General features: G+C 39.2%; 2 protein-coding genes across 3 annotated transcripts in view; one reads left to right on the forward strand and one right to left on the reverse strand.

The window, feature by feature from the left end:
* LOC126411566 (lissencephaly-1 homolog) overlaps positions 1-6,336 on the reverse strand; it is a 186,772-nt gene extending 180,436 nt beyond the window's left edge. The window contains exon 1 of the mRNA XM_050081373.1: positions 6,195-6,336. The gene's annotated coding sequence lies outside the window, so the exon portion shown is untranslated. The remainder of the gene's footprint in view (positions 1-6,194) is intronic.
* A 22-nt stretch (positions 6,337-6,358) lies between these two features.
* LOC126411540 (U6 small nuclear RNA (adenine-(43)-N(6))-methyltransferase) overlaps positions 6,359-19,323 on the forward strand; it is a 41,078-nt gene continuing 28,113 nt past the window's right edge. Inside the window, exons 1-4 of one of the 2 annotated variants that reach the window (XM_050081370.1) lie at positions 6,359-6,634; positions 6,848-7,067; positions 7,413-7,553; positions 16,273-16,528. In XM_050081370.1, the coding sequence (XP_049937327.1) occupies positions 6,530-6,634; positions 6,848-7,067; positions 7,413-7,553; positions 16,273-16,528 (722 nt within the window). In that variant the 5' untranslated portion in view covers positions 6,359-6,529. The remainder of the gene's footprint in view (positions 6,635-6,847; positions 7,068-7,412; positions 7,554-16,272; positions 16,529-19,323) is intronic. The other variant, XM_050081372.1, reaches the window with a different exon arrangement.

Below are 19,323 nucleotides of genomic sequence, written 5' to 3' on the forward strand. Positions count from 1 at the left end.
CCAGTAATGTTATCAGATCAAATCTGACAGACAGCATTTAAGCTAAATTTGGAAACAAACTGAAAAATTTCTCCTCGAGACTTCTATTCCATATTAGTTCTATTACTGTAATGTGTAGAACTTGGTGGGTAGGAATTACAAGTGCACATTTATATTTAAAAACAAAATTATAAACAGTCAGCATGTAGCCATACTTATTTTGTGTAATGTGAATATAAAATGACTCACTCTACAGCATTATGATTAATCACGCAAATATTCCATGGATCATGAAACTAACTGAATCAAACAATCATAAGATGCATTCAGATATGTTATCCTCATTAATATAGAAACTCACCCACAAAGCAGGGACGCTATATTTCTATGTTACATGCACATGATATGCAGTAGCCAGCTCATTAGAAACTGAACACTTGTTCAAATCAGATTAGGATGGTGCAAGGAATTTGCCATTCACTGGAGCTCTCATGCTCACCTAAAAGTTGTCTGGGAAAATAATGGGAAACCTAAATTAGCATGCATGGAAGTGAATCAATATAAAAAAAGAAGGGTGCGGAACAGTATGACACAACCACCAAGAGAAGAAAACAATAAGAAATGCAGCTGGCAAACCAGCTAGAGCATGACTGATTATGAGATAATGATTCTACTCGTCTCTCAAGCTATTTAGTGCATTATGAAGAGTGTTAGAAGCCCATCGGAATCGCCATAAAAGGAAGGAACTGTTCATTCACTTAAAATAAAGAAAATGGCATTCAGAGTGTAAGGTATTTCTATCATTATATTATCCCCTTGTTGCTGTAATTTCAACAAGTCATCTGAAGTGCATAGCTTTCCACAAAAAATAGGCCCACATAATCTGTGCTGCCACAACTGTAAAAGTCTCTCAGTTTGGCAACTTCTTGTCCTATCCTCACCTAATCCTATCATACTTGTATATACTATTTCTGTAATGTATCTGACATGTCCTACAAAGACGAATAAATAAAAAATAAAGCAATTCTCCTTGTAAATAGAATATCCACCACATTAAGGTTCGACTCCTGGTCTAGTGGTTAGCATTGCTGCGTCCAGATCGCGGTGTTCCAGGTTTAATTCTGGGCCGGGTCGGAGATTTTCTTTGATCGGAGGCCGGATGTTTGTGTTGCCGTAATCCTTGCATTTCTTCTTCGTCGACGCACAAGCCGCCAAAGTGGGGGCGAAACAACCCCAGTCTGGTCTCCGGCCAATAATGTCATAGTATCCTTTCATTGAAACAAGACCCAGATGGCAATCTGCATTTAGAGAGAAAATGGAATTCGTAGCTACTAAATTTTTTCATTCACCAATAGTATGTACTACTGGCATTCAAAATGGTTCAAATGGTTCTGAGCACTATGGGACTTAACATCTGTGGTCATCAGTCCCCTAGAACTTAGAACTACTTAAACCTAACTAACCTAAGGACATCACACACATCCATGCCCGAGGCAGGATTCGAACCTGCGACCGTAGCAGTCCCGCGGTTCCGGACTGAGCGCCTGAACCGCTAGACCACCGCGGCCGGCCGTACTGGCATTCCAAACCTCTATTTTGTACAAGTAAATACGAAAGAGTCCTCCCTCCTGCATACACTTAGCGGCATCCACAGCTCTTCATATCACCATAAGGAAGGCTTTTCACCATGAGTAGTAGACTGATATGCCAGAATCAAAATCTGACTGGGCAGATCTGTGCATGGTACATACAAAATAAGCGTAGGCTAACTTACACGAGCTCTACACACGCACCAACTGGATGTGCGGAGGCGTTTTGACCGACCGATCGAAGAACATTCCCCGTCGGGATGTTAGGGCCATCCGACGGGTGAACTCCACAACTGTGACAACAGTTCATCTTTTGCACTGCGCGTGGGATTAAATGTGGATCTAATATACGCGACAGGGTGCGCGACGGGTGAAACTGACCGGTTAAATATTGGATGTTTGTGGGACACGTGGTGCGAGGAGCATAGCGATATAGATGCAATAAATGTATGATGGTTTCGTGAGGCATATATAGAATAAAAGTCCATTGACCTTCTGTATTTCAGTTTTAAGGTTTTATTTCCGACACTTACCGGAAATGAAATCTAAAAACCGACATACCGACTTCAGTGGACGTTAATTCATAGAATATATCTGCGCCACTGTTACAAGTGCTAAAAAAAGTCCAGCCTATATCCAAAAGCTCTGTTATGAAGAGCAACTTGCCTTTTTTTACATGTCTAACTGATTCATTTTTTATGTACCTGTTTTCATTATATGGTGTTCTCCCATCGTATGCAGTCAAACTGCTTCGAGCCTGGAACGAGTTTCTTAAACTTACAGGTCATCTAGATCATCTTATATGCTACGTACACAACTTAATTAAGTTTACATAAAGGATTTTCGTTTATTTTGCTTTACAACGACGTATTTCCTCAGTCAACTGTACATCACGCTGCAGGTTTCAGGAATTATTTTAGTTTATAATTGTGGGGTACAACAGCAGTGAATTTTAGGTCGTCCTAACTTCCACCAGTAGCTAGAAACCGTAATACAGCTAACAGTCTCTCGTCGCAGCTTCAGCCAATCTCATGACTATTCCTACTCTTTAAGAATGGTTTGATGATCAGCAACTCCCAAATGCATCATTTATCCACTATTAGATAATTACGAAAATCACCGAACCCCGCTGCTTAAGTTTTCTTTCCTTGCATTAGCCACTTCTTTGCCCACAACTCTCTTCTTCCGGCTTTGTTAGTGCCGACCGCCAAGGCAAAACCCCCTTTTTTTGTATGAAACCAAGCGGGATCTCATAGAACAAATAGAATCATCTTCAGATAAACAAACGACAATAATAGGGCGGCCCTGTAATCGTTGACTTCAGTTGGTCGAGACGTGTGTAGGCTGCCACGAAATTGGTCCGTCCGTCTGCCAATAAATTTGTGGATTTGTAGGGGCCTTTACTGCTCAAACACGATATTATTGCACTTGGCCGTTACCGACCGAAACGCCTTCACTCCCAAGTGCAATAATCCCGCATGCACATGTGTGTATCATTCTGACAGCTACGAGACAACTGTTTCCCCCCAAGCAGAGTGTAACCGATTATACAACTACTGAGTTAACCAGAGTAAAAATGTACTCCAGTTTTTTCTGTGCTGTGATTTGTGAAAAAAAACTGCACTAAATTATCTGAGCACGTTTGAACATGAAATGTAATCAACTGTATTTTCAGTCATGTCTCGTGGATACATCTGAAAAAGTGAATGGCATTAAAACGACAAAAATGCGAAAACGAATGTAGCACACGGACCACCTAGGAAACAAAGTTCTTTCCAGGTTATATAGGCCTACAGGAAACTGGAAAAACGTTTCGCCCGTACATATGCTTCTGCCAGTTACTTTAGTGCTGCAATTTCTTCCATATCTTGCTACGATAAATAAACCATTTAAGTAATCAAAACTAATGCTTTCAGAATACTGAAAAGGAAAGCTGTCTTCCCAAATCATTATTTGGTGAGAGGGCATAATACATGTTGACAAAGATAGACTTATATAGACCATTGCTGGCTTGAGTTTTCGCATAAAAAGTAACAGCAAACGTCTATCAATATGTGGGTTCGAGTTTTTTTATCGGCGTACTTGGGTAACAATATCACAAAACACGTCAAATGACCTCTGCAACTAGTTACAATTTGCCTTGCTATACCTACAGTATATACTAAAGTAAGAACCGCTCCAGCCAGCCACGGATGAAGCGAGGAACAAATGGTTGGTTATAGGCCTCTGTGCGACTTGATACTGGACACCATGATTCCTACAGGGGTGTCGTACAGAACTGAAGAGCAATCTTTGATTCCGGCCTGATAACCAGTTACTGGAAATTTCTAATTAGATTTTCCCGCGTATTTTCGTCGTCCGTTCGTGCCAAATGGGATTTACCAGCTATTCCATATCTATCTATCTCTCCCGGCGATCCTCTTCATACTCTTCTATGTACGCTCGAAATTCCGTGTTAGAATGGACCGGTAATCCTTCAATTCATCCAGTTCCCACATATAAAACAGCTTCAAGCGTCTGATTACTTTTGTTGTGAGTCAATATGCTAAATGTTTGACGCTACGCATATGATCGACAACGTTTTGAAATTATGTTTGAAGTGTCTTGCAATCCGTCAAGTATTCTCACTCTCAAATACTATATGCATATAGTCTGGGTAACTGGCGTAACGTTAGTACACTACCTGTTTTGAAAACAAATTTTTTTGCTTCAGGAATCCGTTAGACAAGCAACCTTCAATTTGGGCTGTGCACCATGACCGGGGTTAAGAGATCCCATACACTTTATCAGTATTCCAGTAAGTACACCGATAACATTCAGTTTTGTTAGGCATTTTAGATATTGTAAGTGAAAGAGGGGCTATCAAGGCTGTCCTCAAATTGTCGCAACATAAGTTAGATTCGTGGTAACGTACCACCATATGGTAAGCATAACAAATATGTTTCTGGTTTATGTGTCGTTTGATGCTTTCGTGAACTATACGGTTTAGCCAGAAGTTCTTTAGAACTGTCTCCTTTCAGGCAACACAGGCAAATTAGCGACGTAGTGTTTTCTGAAACAGAGGTTAGGTAAGGCACATCTAAGAAATAACGACACGACAGGTAATTCAGTTGTCTTCAATAAACACCAAAACAAAAGTTATAAAATACGACAGTATACTGCAAACAGTTCTCGAACACACAGCCTCCGCCAGACTAGGCTTGGGCCTGCCCGAGGCGTGAATCAGACCAGTGATGTCACTGACAACTGCCCGGCTGGCCTGCCAGGCTACACTGTTGCCAAGTTAGGCGCGGCCTTACCCAACAACCTGCGTCAATACGGCTCTCAAGACGTCGAAATGACATTGCACTCGGCCCAGCCAGAAATAAAGTATTCATTAACTGCAGGGTCGATGCTTAAGAAACTGAGCTTAAGTCAGTGGCTTGAAATGCATTAATTAGATCAGTTGCGAATCGCCAAACTAATGCACAACTATACCAAGACTGGAAATTTTGCATATTATAATATTAAGAAATTTTTCCCTTTGTTAGTTTTTGAATTTCGCTATAAAAATGCTAACATATTATTTACTACAGCAGGCACGATCTTTTATGAGTAAACACCCGTAATTGCTACTTCAAATCATTCGGCAGGTAAAAATCGTGAAACAAAAACAAGAACAGACAATCCCATGTTATCGGCATTCACTAGGCTTCAAACGCTGTATCTAAAAAAGAATGAAGGAGTAAGAAAGTAACATGTGGCACGCTCATTTAAGCTAATTCATGATTGGTTTAACGTCTCTGGCAAACTATACTGGTACACGGAAGTTAATTTTGCATCAAATGCCAACTGTTACACGATAAAATTTTGTAACACACCACAAACGCTCATTCAGGCTTGATGTTACAGTACCATTTTTATGGGCATGGTGGAAGAATTTTATGTTTATTAACTGCGTTTCCCACACTTTTTATTCTCAGAGCTGACTTGCGTTATTGTCGGTGGATACAGTAGTTTATCACAAACAAAGGACACATTTTCTTGTCAAATCAAGGATAATCGGTAATTTAAGTGTGACACACAATGGGCTACATAAGGGAATATGTGACGTCAATACTCTATTGTCCTTATTCAAATGTCAACAACAGCTGCAACCATCTACACAAGTAATATAACAGAAAAATTAGGTCATTACTACATTCTCCCCACGTCTTGTTGATCGTCAGTTTAAAACTAAATATCTCATCAGACTCTCCAGCCAATCTTCCACCAGAAACTGAGAAACGCAGAAACTGAATATCCTTACATACGACCATGTAAATATCAATGACATCACTAATGACATTTTAAAATTCTTTGCTACAAAAAATGAAGAAACTAGGCAGCTCAAACATCCTTCCTAGTTAATTTAAGAGGCTGTTCAAATTCAAACTGTTGTTTAGCGAAATATAACCGAAACTATTTTGTTCATGAGCACAGCAACATAGCAATTTCTTGTCACTATTATCCAACGGCCATTTTGATTGTGGTATTTGACGCTATGATTTTCAAGGTAGCGGAATCATTTTAAACAACATGCAATCACTACGGAATAATATGACGTAATACTAGTTTTTAGTTGTCTCTTGTACACACAATACTTACATAATATTGCAAAGCTGTTTCTGGGCAGCGGAATGTGCTAACCAACTCTCACTATAAAACACTACCTTCGTCAATGAACGTTTGCGCAAACTGCGGGAGTTTCTCGCACAACACGAGAATTCTCGTAAAACGGAAGAGGAACTGTACCAACATGGCGGGGCATGACTGTCGCTTGTTGTTTGTTTATATTTGAATGTTGGTGTCACTGTGGTATACTTGCACGATCAAAATATGGGTTATGCAGTACACAAATGTGTTCCACAGATTTTTTATTTGTAGGGAACTTTGGAAAATCGGCATAAACTTATCTTTACATAGAGCACTGCTGGGTCATCATGTCGCTCAACAAGTTTATGCATCCCAGAAATATCTACAAAAATCCTCCAAATTTTAAAGAGCTGGCGATATTATATCCAGATTTTCGGAAACATGCGAAGCAGGTAAGCAAGACATATAGTAATAGGAAAATTCGACTATCCACTTGATATCGATACAACATTAAATTATATCAGAAGAAAATTGGATACAGATGATAAGTGTCATATACTGTTATTGTTCTTACTTTTGTTGTCTTCACTCCGAAGACTGGCTCGTTGCAGCTCTCATAGACTTGTATATGAGTCAGATTTACTTAAAGTTTATACTTCGCACAGGATGTCGCAGGAAAAGTTTCAATTAACTTCCAAGACCATGAAGCTCTTCGTGCACTTACAACGGCGTTGTTAAAGAAAGATTTTGGGCTGAAAGTGAAGATTCCAAGTGGTCGCCTTGTGCCAACATTACCACTTCGCCTTAACTATTTACTATGGATTGAAGATTTGTTAGCACTCTGTGATGGAAACCAAGAGAAGTCAGTTTGTGGCATAGACATAGGTAAATGCTGTAATTCTGATTAGATGCTGTAATGCTGTAATAGATTGTTCAGTTCCAAGCAGTTCAAAATACTAATAATACCCACACGTTATGTAGAGCAAGGAGTATAGGTTTTGTATTAGTTCCAGTGTCAGTATTCCGCACCTGTATGCCTGTGTCTGATGATCATAAATGATTTTGTTCAACTCGGTTGCATCTATCTTGTTTGTATTTAGCATAGTAATAAGCATTCCCTTGAGCATATGCTTTTGCTGACAGCTCAGCTCTTTTTAACGGACTGATATTTTCTATTTAGAAAGTGATATATGTGTATAAGTGTAGGAATAAAAATATTTCGTTTGTCAGGCACTGGAGCATCATGTATTTATCCCCTCTTAGCTGCAAAAAAGAATGGTTGGCATATGATTGCATCAGAGACGGATCACGAGAGTGCAAATGCAGCCAAAATTAATGTGGAAAACAACAATCTTCAGGAACTGATAAAAGGTTAGTGTTGCTGCATAAGTAATATAAAAGATTTGTAGTACCAGTAGCTATCGTAATCACTTGTGAATGTTTCAGAGACATTTTCAAATATTTCATGAGTAGTTCAATTAAAGTTTTTGATTACTATTTCATGGGGGTGGCTTTGTAATCAACAAACAATATGCAGTAATTATGTAATGCTTACACATAATTGAGTCTGAAATCTTGATTGAGTTTATAGACTGGTTTGTAGTGTGGTTCGAGGTCTATGTTTGATTAGACAGTGACAGTGTGGTTGAGAGTTGGCCAGGCAACTGAAAATGAATACAAAATAATTGTTGTGGCGACACCTTGCTCTAGAATATAGTCCATGTTCACACCATATTTAACACGCATTTTGTTCTAGAAGCTAAAACTACAAGGTAATTTCAAAAAATCTGTATTGTGTAATAGATAAGTGTCTGATGAGAATATTGTTTGCATACATCGTTCGTAACTTTCAAAAAATCCATGAATGAGAAGAACGGATATTACTATCTAACTCTTGCTGATATGACTGTAGAAATAGGCAATAGAGCAATTAACTACTCTGTGTTAGTATAGTTATTGAAGGACCATTCCTCACATTTCCTCCCTGATGCCACACTTGTTAAACATAAACTAAAGATGGCCATCTTCACTTTGTCATTTAATGAAGAATAGTCGTTTTACATGATTCACGATGCATTACATACAAAAATAAAAAATATTAATGTTAATTTTATTTAATTTTTGATTGGAGAGTCTCTGATATCTATATTGTGTGGGTGGCTGAACAAATTACCATGTTGGATGTGCATACTTGCGATATATACTAGGCAGACTCTATTGCATGTCCAGTTTGTAAACCCCAAAGTAATTCTTAGCTCAATGAACTACTTTCTTGGATGTTTATCACAGCCTCTCTTACAGCTTTGTAGAAACTTATGCCTGTATGAGACCTACTTGCAACCAGCTGTACTTCTATTTTAATGTCTATCATTCATGGCACATTAAAATGTCCCCTTCTCCCTCTTTCCGACCTCTCCCCTCCTTGTAGAATCTTGTCATGCCTGGTGACTTTACAAGTCAGTAGAAAGGAGCAGTCATTGTCATAGTCTAGGAACTTTGTTGGAACCGTCATAGGGACACAATATTGAGAGAACCTTTATGTGGGGATAATATCTTTTCTAGGTACCTTATAAATGGATCTTCCACAACATTTTTGCATAACTCCAACCACAATAATACATTGCCAGTGCTAATCAGCCTCAAACCAGTTCACACCACACTGCATCATACCATACCTTCCAGTATCACACATGTTGAAGAACTTGGCCCATAAACTTTTGTAAAGATTCAGCTACCTCTCATCATGGTCTGAGATGAGAAATATCCTACAAAGACCATGTTTTCATACTGCCAAGTGATGTTCTATTGCCAACTCAGTACATCAATATCCTAATTTTTAGTCATAAGCAAATTGTACATGTCACATATCATTATGTTGTGAAAAATTCAGCTTTTACGCCTGTCCCATATAACCCACCCACTACTTCCTTTTGCAATCCTATTGCAAACATTTCTTATCTCATCAGAAATGAGCACATAATTATGTGAAAGCAGTTGGGCTGCAGTTACTGCACTGGAATCTATGAAGGTACAAAAATTAATCAGCTCTCCATTAATGAGAATTTCTAGATCTAAACTGTGGCTTACGGGGAACATAAGCACTCAGTAGCTGAACATGTTGCATGCAACAATACTCATGGCTTCAACAATTGGGCTCTTTGAATCCCCCCTTCTTTCCCTCAAAATGAGTTACTTTCATTTACAGGAAAACTTGAAGATGGCAGCATGTACTCCCAAAAGTGTTGTATTTTCCAAGAATTCCAGCTTTCTAACTTCATGGTTGGATGTAACAATATAATGAAAAGTGTAGCAGCGCTTGTTCACCATATATAGTGGAGATGCTAAGTCGCAGGAAGGCACAACAAAAATATAGTCGGAAAGTAAGCTTTCAGCCTACAAGACCCCACACACACAAAACCACAGTCTCTGGCAGATGGATGTGTGTTTGTGCATCGCCTATTTTCGACAAAGCCCTTGTTGGCCGAAAGCCAACTTTCCGACAGTCTTTTTATTATGCCTTTCAGCATCTCGGCTATATAGTGAGTTCCAACTGTCCTTTTCATTATATTGTTACATTCCTTTGTGGTTGGATGCTAATAATAATGATGATGGTGATACTGTTCCTTATAGTTGGGAGTACTTAGGAGGAACGAAGAAGTGACGAGGTGGCACAACATTGTTTGGTGGTGTAAAGATAATGTGCAATGGGATTATTTGTGTATAAAATATCCTAGTGAAATGAGATTAAAAACTGTGGAAAGGAGATAGGGGAATTGATCGGTACAGAAGGTAGGCTGAATTTACACTGCTCACGATGCTGAGCCAAATGGTGAAGTGCTGAAATTGCATGGCAATCAAGGGGCTTGATGTAACAATAGATCAGCGTGGTGGCCTTTTAGATTGCAGGCTGAGCTGGGTGAGATGATCCAACATGATGTAATATAGTCACAAATGAGTTTGTATTTTTTGTAATTGTTTGGAGCAGTTTCATGCAATAAGCATGAAAAGCTCATTGCTAATGTGCTTGAATGCCCCATGTTGTGGGATCAGAAAATCAAACATTGCCACAACAGGAATCTGCTACGTCAAGCTTAGAAGGAAATAGCTCAAGTTTGTGGAGCAGACAGTAAGTACAGAAAGTAAGATAAATGACTACAAAAATACTAGCAAGTGACACAAAAGTATTGTGTATTGTTGTTGTTGTGGTCTTCAGTCCTGAGACTGGTTTGATGCAGCTCTCTATGCTACCCTATCCTGTGCAAGCTTCTTCATCTCCCAATACCTACTGCATCCTACATCCTTCCGAATCTGCTTAGTGTATTCATCTTTTGGTCTTCCTCTACAATTTTTACCCTCCACGCTGCCCTCCAGTACTAAATTGGTGATCCCTTGATGCCTCAGAACATGTCCTACCAACCAATCCCTTCTTCTAGTCAAGTTGTGCCACAAACTCCTCCCCAATTTTATTCAATACATCCTCATTAGTTATGTGATCTACCCATCTAATCTTCAGCACTCTTCTGTAGCACCACATTTTGAAAGCTTCTAATCTCTTCTTGTCTAAACTATTTATCATCCATGTTTCACTTCCATACATGGCTACACTCCATACAAATTCTTTCAGAAACGACTTCCTGACACTTAAATCAATACTTGATGTTAACAAATTTCTCTTCTTCAGAAACGCTTTCCTTGCCATTGCCACTCTACATTTTATATCCCATCTGCTTCGACCATCATCAGTTATTTTGCTCCCCAAATTGCAAAACTCCTTTACTCATACAGTAAAGCTGCATGCCCTCGGGAAAAATTACGGCTGTAGTTTCCCCTTCTTTTCAGCCGTTCACAGTACCACAACAGCAAGGCCGTTTTGATTAGTGTTACAAGGCCAGATCAGTCAATCATCCAGACTGTTGCCCTCACAACTACTGAAAAGGCTGCTGCCCTTCTTCAGGAACCACATGTTTGTATGGTCTCTCAACAGATACCCCTCCGTTGTGGTTGCACCTACGGTATGGCTATCTGTATCGTTGAGGCACGCAAGCCTCCCCACCAACGGCAAGGTCCATGGTTCATGAGGGGAGGATTGTGTACATCTGAATCGTGTACAGATTTCATCATTTTAATAATGAAATGATGGTCACTGTGATTGCAGTATTCAATAAATTGGTCATGAAATGTGTTTGCATTAATAACTGTTGATGTAATTTTTGCATTATGTAATTTTTGAATGTCTCTCTGACACTCCTCACTCTTCTTGTAGCATTACTGTTTGCTCTGTTATTTTGAAAGAATGCTGCAAAAGCATTATTTCCAATTATACCCTGATCAACACACAATTGAAGGGAGATGTCCAGCCCATCTTCCTCAATTATCATGTTGTGCAGGAGGCAGATATGCAGAATAATAATGTCTGTGTTGTTTAAAGAAGTTTCAGTTTCCTTTTGGAGAAGACGCCACTTGCTGACCATAATTCAGAATGCATTTTCTACTACCATTATAGCCCTTGATAATTTATTGTCGAATAACCTTACTGAGTTACAGTTCAGGAAACAGACACATTAAATTTTCTTGTTGGGAAAAGGCTTCATCTCCACTCAACATTAATGCAGTTTTTCTGAAGTACCGGTTATTTCTTTTGATGGTGGCCAGTTTTGCAGAACGTTAGAAATATTAGTGTACAAATCACCTGTTCTAAATGCCATGCCATTTGATTGTTTACTGTAACCACCAACTTCAATTACTATTAATCTGCAGTTAACATCAGCTACTACTAGTAATGCAAGAAAAAAAAAGGTAATAAAAAAATTATTCAAAAAAGTGACTGGTTGCAGTTTTATGTATTTAAGTTCTAAGTGAAAGTATTTACATAACATGTTGCAACAAATTTTAAAATTAGAGATGCAAGATGGCAGTTGTCATTCTGCATTGAGTTTGGTTCGCGTTATATGGAAACTGTCACCTGAAGCCCACTTGACAGCTAAAGGGTGATTCAAAAAGAGTGCCAGTTTTGAAACAGCTGGTAAAATTTTGTTTGTCAGTTGGTGACATTGTTTTGATTTGTTTCCCGTTGATTGTTGACTCAGTTTGAATTTCTTGCATTCAGTGTCTAACCCTGTAGCAGTTCACTTGTGCGCAATGTGAGCCGTTCGAAAAAATGTTTTAGCTGAATGGAGGAAGTTATGCTGCAACTGTCAGGTGACTTTGTACAATTCTAGGTTGTAATGAGGCACCAAATGAATCAACAGTTCGCAGACTTACGAAAAAGTTCTTTGAGATGGATTCAGCAGTAAACCTTATAGGTCCTTGCCATCATTGTCCTGGTCGAAATGAGGAAAGTGTTGGAAAGTGTTGCAGTTGTTCATGACACTGTGGCTGTCAGCGCAATGCGATCAGTTCGTCACTGCTCCCACCAATTGGGCTTAAGCTGTTCTTCAGTATGGAGAATTCTCTGGTATGATCTCCCTTACAACCCCCCACCACCACCACCACCATAAAATTCAATTGACACGGCAGTCGAAAGGGACAAGACAACAGTCTGTTGACTGGGTTCTGAGAGGACAAGAGCTTTGCAAAACAAAATCATCTTCATTGATGAAGCACACTTCCACTTAAATGATTTTGTGAATAAGTAGAACTACCGTATTTGGGGGTAAGAAAATCCTTCCATGATCCAATAAAGGGAAGCACATCCACAATGAGTGACAGTGTGGTGTGGCTTTTTGTCAGGCGCCATCATCAGCCGTTATTTTTCTGAAGTTGGTGCAAGACAACTATAACAGTCAATGGAGACTGATACCATACGATGATGTGGGAATTTTTGTGTCCCCATATGGATGGAATGGACATTGAATAGTCTTGGTGTCAGCAGGATTGTGCCACCTGCCATACTTACCTCAAAACAATTCAGTTGCTCCATGAGCAGTTCCCAAATTGCCTCATTTCCCGCAATGCCGATCATTGATGGCCATCAAGGATCATCAATGGCCATGAAGGTCATGTGACTTAACTCCTTGTGATTTTTTTTCTTTGAAGTCATCTGAAGTCAGTAGTGTATGCCAATAAACCCTGAAGTATCCATGACCCAAAGGAGGAAATTCGATGAGTTGTCAGTGAAATACATGTGGTATTTGTCATACAGTCATAGTGAATGCCAACACAGTAGAGGAAGTGATATGCCTCACATTTTGCATACATGAAATGGGAAGGTTAGATTAACATATTTATGTATTTTGTTTGTGCTTTTTGTAAAAATAAATTTCTTACTTTGATATATCAAAACCAACACTTTCTTTTAACTACCCTGTAGAATTAGAATGCAGCATATTGTACTGGAAGCATTGCAACATTCTTAAACTCCTTCCACTGCACATTCTTTCATGTTGAATTACGGGCTGGAAACTGTCAAGCTGAAAGCATCATTTCAAACCCCAAACTCATGGAAACTTTGATATTTTCAGTGAACTGCCATGAACATCAGTTTGACTCCATCTCAGCTCTCTTATAATTTATAAAATATGGTGAATATATCACAGATTGTAATTTTCTGATAGTAAAAACTGTTTTGCAAACTTGATAATGTGTACCTACCTGATTGTGATCACAAGTAGTAATAACCTTCCTTGAAGCAGGTGTCCCTGTACTCATTCTGAAGTAATTGCAAAATTTATCTTTATCTTTTCTCAGGTCACTCTGCAAATGAATAAATTTTCCTGTGGTCCTTCTCTCTTTGTTCATTTTGTTTGCACAGTCCTTCTCTCCTCACAGTCCTCTCCTTGTTCATTTTATTCACCAATTCACAACTGCCTTGAATTCAGAGAGCACTGTTTTCTGATAAAACCAAATTTACTGGGTCGAGGAAAACTGACATAATTCAAAGACTGTCCAACAACTACTGCTCCACATTGATAGATAGCTCTGCATCACATGGAGTGTAAAAGCTCCAGCATATAACATCACTTTAGAGACTCGGCGTCGCATAACAGGCAGTGTAAATTCTGATTTAGGCTGCAAGCAAAGTACAAAATGTTCTGGTGTACAGGAGCAGAAATTGTTTTAGTGTGTTATAGTAACCATGAACATGGAGCTTCTCAGGATGGTGGGTTTGTAAATTATGGAAGCATGTAGAAGGTGATAAGCATGGTGTGGCAAAGCGAGAAGACAGATGAATTTGGGTGAAAAGCTTTGGGGTAGGTATAAGAATTAAAGTAAGCAGCAGTCATGCAGCACTAATGGAATACTACACCATAAATTGCAGTTTGCTGTGTATGATCATGCCCTAGATTATCACTTTGACCGATAACCAGGAGTGAAGAGTGTGCTTAGGCTACATTCTGAGGCTATGAATGGTCTTGCTGTAAGCAGCTAGTGCCTCAATACCAAAATCTTGTGAGTGTCAATCTGGGATAAGATTACAAAAATTAAAGGTCGGATCCTGTTGAAAAAAATCTTTTATAATGCTGCAAGTTGTTGAAATTTCAGAAAGAGTAATTGCATTAGCTTTTGAACTGACTTAAAACCCTGCTTTTAAACAGAAAGCACCATTCTTGTTGTTTTTTGTGTCATTTGGGCAGTATAATATAATCTCTTCAACTACATGTTACTCTGCAGTTCACAGTTAAGTACCTGTCAGAAGGTTTATCGAGCCACCTTCAAGCTGTTTCTTTACCATTCCATTCTCAGACAGTGTGCAGGGAAAACAAACACTTAAATCTTTCCATGTGAACTGTGATTTCTCTTATTTTATCATGATGATCATTTCTCCCTATGTAGGTGGGCCCCAACAAAATATTTTCACACTCTCAGGAGAAAGTAGGTGATTGGAATTTCATGAGTAGGTTTTGCTGTAACAGAAAATGCCCTTTGGTTTAATGATTGCAACCCCAGTTCAGGTATCATATCCATAGCACTTTCTCCCCTATTTTGCGATAATGTAAAACAAGCTGCCCTTTTTTGATGTCCTCCATCAATCCTATCTCATGTAGATTCCACACTGCAAGCGTTACTCTAGAAGAGGGCAGACAAATGTATTGTAAGCAGTCTCTTTAGTGGACCTGTTGCATTTTCTAAGCGTTCCGCCAATAAACTACAGTCTTGTCGTTGCTGTGAGCACCACGTTGAAATGTGCATCTAGTATGTTCCGAAGAGAAAGGGAACAACAAGTACATACTTCCTCTAGCTGCTCCACTTCGTCTGAAAGAGTCTACTGTTCATATTGGAATGATTGTTTTTGAGTGTTCCACTTGCCATTCAGTAAATCAGTCCTCAACCCAAAGGTTGGTTTAAACCCTACTGTGCTTTACTAGGCATGGTCCCTGTTGGATATGGTATGCCTTCATCTTGCTTGATAACATTACAATGCTTCCTGACAACTTATTGCCTGAATCGAAAGATGGCTATTTGTTTAAAATGTAGCTACACTTTGTGAGTCATATTGGGTTTGCTCCCATCCAGCATCAGTAATTTCTGGGGCTGCTAACCAAAGAGACAGAAAACTACTATTTACTTCATGCTATCTGTCCAAAGATACTACTTCAGAATGAATCAACTGCATTTTCTAGAATGTGTAGTCTGCCTTCATATCAATACTAGATCATTCTTGAACAGTGCGGTAGGTAATTCATTTCAAATAAGGGAGTACGGGATGGCATCTCAGTATAAAATGTTAAGAAAGCAGAGTAATCTCATTTGCTACCAGAGAATGCCACTGACTAAAATTAAGTGAGGATCGCGATATAGGTATGTAACTGCAAAGACGCCATTAGGTTCTCTTCAAACAGTAACAACAATCATGGAAGTAGGCAGCTTACAATGTCCAAGAAAATATGGGAGTAGTAGATAGATGTTGGCCTAAAAAGAGTGGAAAAAACTCACAGGTATAAAGGAAAATACATCAGTCATGAGTCCATTAGTGCACTAAGTCAATAAAAATCATTTTGATGCTGAAATATTATGCATATTTTCCAACGGCTCTAGCCATTCATCAAGAAGTCTTCAGCTGTAATTCTATAATTTGTTAATATATCCAGTAATGAACACTGCCTTCAAAAAATTACGTAGTTTAATGATTCATGAGAGATGTGTTCTGCAGTACAGCTGGTTGACCAAGGTAAAATACTCACACCGCTTGTGGAAAAGGAAGAAAAATATGATTTCTGTATGTGCAACCCTCCATTCTTCAAGAATGAAGACCAACTTGATCAGAAGAAAAAGTCACGAACTGCTGAGCGCCCACCTCCACGTAATGCCTGGACAGGATCTATTGATGAGGTGGTTACTCCTGGTGGTGAAATAGGTCTCATTAGTAAGATTGTGGAGGAGAGTCTACAGCTCAGGAACAGCATCAGGTGAGCCATTCTGCCAGTGAAAATAACCTCAAGTATTCTGAGGAATGGTGTGTAGACTTTGACTGAAAATAACGTTAGGTGATAATTTTCTTGTACATTGTCCCATATTAGACTAGTAAGTTCATTTTATCATTTATTTTATTCATAAATTTTAACTGTTAAAATTGTTATAAAATTTATAATTTATGGATTACATAGTTTGTAGCCAAGTTAATGAATCAATTTTCAGTGATGTTTCAACTTCCCTTGTTGTTTCTGTAGTGTAGAAAAAGTCAGCATTAATTCATCTACAAACTCCGAACTTCGGAGATTAATTATTCGTGATTTATTACCATCCAAGTCGCTTCCTCATATGTTGGTATTGTGCAAAACCACTTTTGGCATATTTACAAAAATGGCATTGAAAGTGCCTAAAGTTAGTACAAACAAACAAAAACCACCATACGAGATATCAGTGCAGTTTTTCCCAACATGAGACTGTTTTCAGCTACTAGTGGTGAGATACAGTAGTATGGAAACTGTAAGACAGAAACATGAGATAATCATATATATCATGCACACCACACTTGATTAGAACCCAAGAAGTGACTGATTGGGTGTGGAAAGCAAGACACAAGTTTGAAGTGCTCATAATACTGCCTATGCTCAAGCTATACCCTTCTTGAGAATCAGTGTAAAATAAGAGAAATTTCCACAATTACTTGTGACAAGTTAGAATAGTAACCTCAAAGCACGCTTCTACATTTACATCAAAACTCTGCAAACCATTTCTAAGTACTTGGCAGAATGTATGTCCCATTGTACCAGGGACTGGTATTTCTTCCTGTTTAATTCACTTATAGAGTGCGGGAAGACTGATTGTTTAAATGCCTCCATGTGTGCTGTAATTAATCTGGTCTTGTCCTCACAATCCCTATGGGAGCAATACATAAAGGGTTGTTGTATGTTTCTAGAGTCGTTGTTTAAATCCGGTTCTTTAAACATTGTAAGTAGGCTTTCTCATCATAGTTTATGCCCGTCTTCTACATTCTTATGCGTAATATAAAATTACAGGCTATTTAATAAAACAATGAAAATAATTAATTTTTGGCATAATGTAATTGGGTATAAAAAAATCTATTCACTAAGCAGGGGCAGGAGAACACACATATAAAAATAGGTTTTACATATGCAAGCTTTCGGAGCAACTGGTTCCTTGTGTTAGCAGAAGGGTTGAAGGGGGAGGAAGAAGGGTGAAGGAAAAGGACTGGAGAGGTTTAGGGAAAGGGATAGTGTTCAGAAAAGTCACACAAAACCCCGGGACATGGGAGACTTCCCAGATGAGAAGAAAAGACCGATTGTTGGGGACTGCACCGGATGAGATTTTAAAATGTGAGAGCTTAAAGATGCAAGACAGAGGTTGCTGCTAAAACATCATGCACAAGTTAGGAGTGGAATGCTAAGTGCATTGTATGTAATAAAGGTGGGAGGGGGACAGCGAAAAATAGGCAGGTCGGAAAATGAAAGATGTAAAAAACTGAATCAGAGTGAGTTAATGAGTAGTTACTGCAAAGAAATGCTGAGATGGAAGAAATTAACATAAATGAAGACTAGTTGGGTGACGAGAACCAAGGACATGTTGTAGTGCTAGTTCCCACCTGTGGAGTTCTGAAAAACTGGTGTCTCGGGGAAGTATCCAGATGGCACTTGTGGTGAAACGAAACAGGTACCGAGATCACGATGGTCATGTTGTAGAGCATGTTATGCAACAGGGTATTGTGTGTTGCTGGTATACGCCCCAATGCCTATGCCCATTCATCCTAACTGATAACTTGCTGGTAGTCATGCCAATGTAAAAGGCCAGACAGTGTTTATGTAACAGCCGGTATACGACGTGATACTTTGATAGTATATGTTTTGCCAGTTACAGGGCTGGTATAGGTAGTGGTAGGAGGTTGATAGGGCAAGTCTTGCAGCAGGGACGGTCACAGAGGTAGGAGCCATATGGTAGGGAGATTGGTGCAGCAGGAGCATAGGGTGTGACAAGGATATTGTGGAGATTGGGAGGATGATGAAAAAGTATTCTAGGTGTGATGGGCAAAATCTGACAAAATGGACCTCATTTCAGGGCATGGTTTAAGAAGTAGCTGATTAACACATTCAAGACCAGGATAATACTTGAATAACAAATGGTGTGCTCTGAGGACGTGTTTTGGAGGGATCAGTAATACCAGGATTGGATATGATGGCCTGGGAAATCTGCTTTTTAACTAGGCTGGTGGGGTGAGAATGATGGTGTATTGTTGTAAAGAGCATGCATCCGACCAAATTTGTTTACCTCACATGCCAATGCTGTAGGGGAGGGAGCGTTTGACATGGAAATGATGGCAACTGTCAAAATGTAAGTACTGTTGTTTGTTAGTAGGTTTAATGTTGACAGAAGTGTGTAGTTGACCTTCAGTGAGGATGAGACCAACACCAAGGAGAGGGGCATGGGATTTCGAATAGGGCGATGTGAAATTAGCGCTGCAATGTGTCCTTGGTTCTCGTCACCCACGTGGCCTTAATTTATGTTAATTTCTTCCATCTCAGCTTTTCTTCACAGTAACTACTCCTTTCTTCAATCTCTTCACTGCCCCCCCCCCTCCCGCCCCTTCCCCCCTCCACAACATATAATGCACTTAGCTTTTCACTCTAAATAACTCAAGCACAATGTTTTAGCAGTAATCTCTGTCTTGCACATTACCCTGTCATCCACCTTTAAGCTCTCAGGTTTTCAAACCTCGTGTGGTGCAGCCCCTAGCAACCAGTCCTTC

Source organism: Schistocerca serialis, chromosome 1, assembly GCF_023864345.2.
Source record: "Schistocerca serialis cubense isolate TAMUIC-IGC-003099 chromosome 1, iqSchSeri2.2, whole genome shotgun sequence".
NCBI classification, from domain to species: domain Eukaryota; kingdom Metazoa; phylum Arthropoda; class Insecta; order Orthoptera; family Acrididae; genus Schistocerca; species Schistocerca serialis.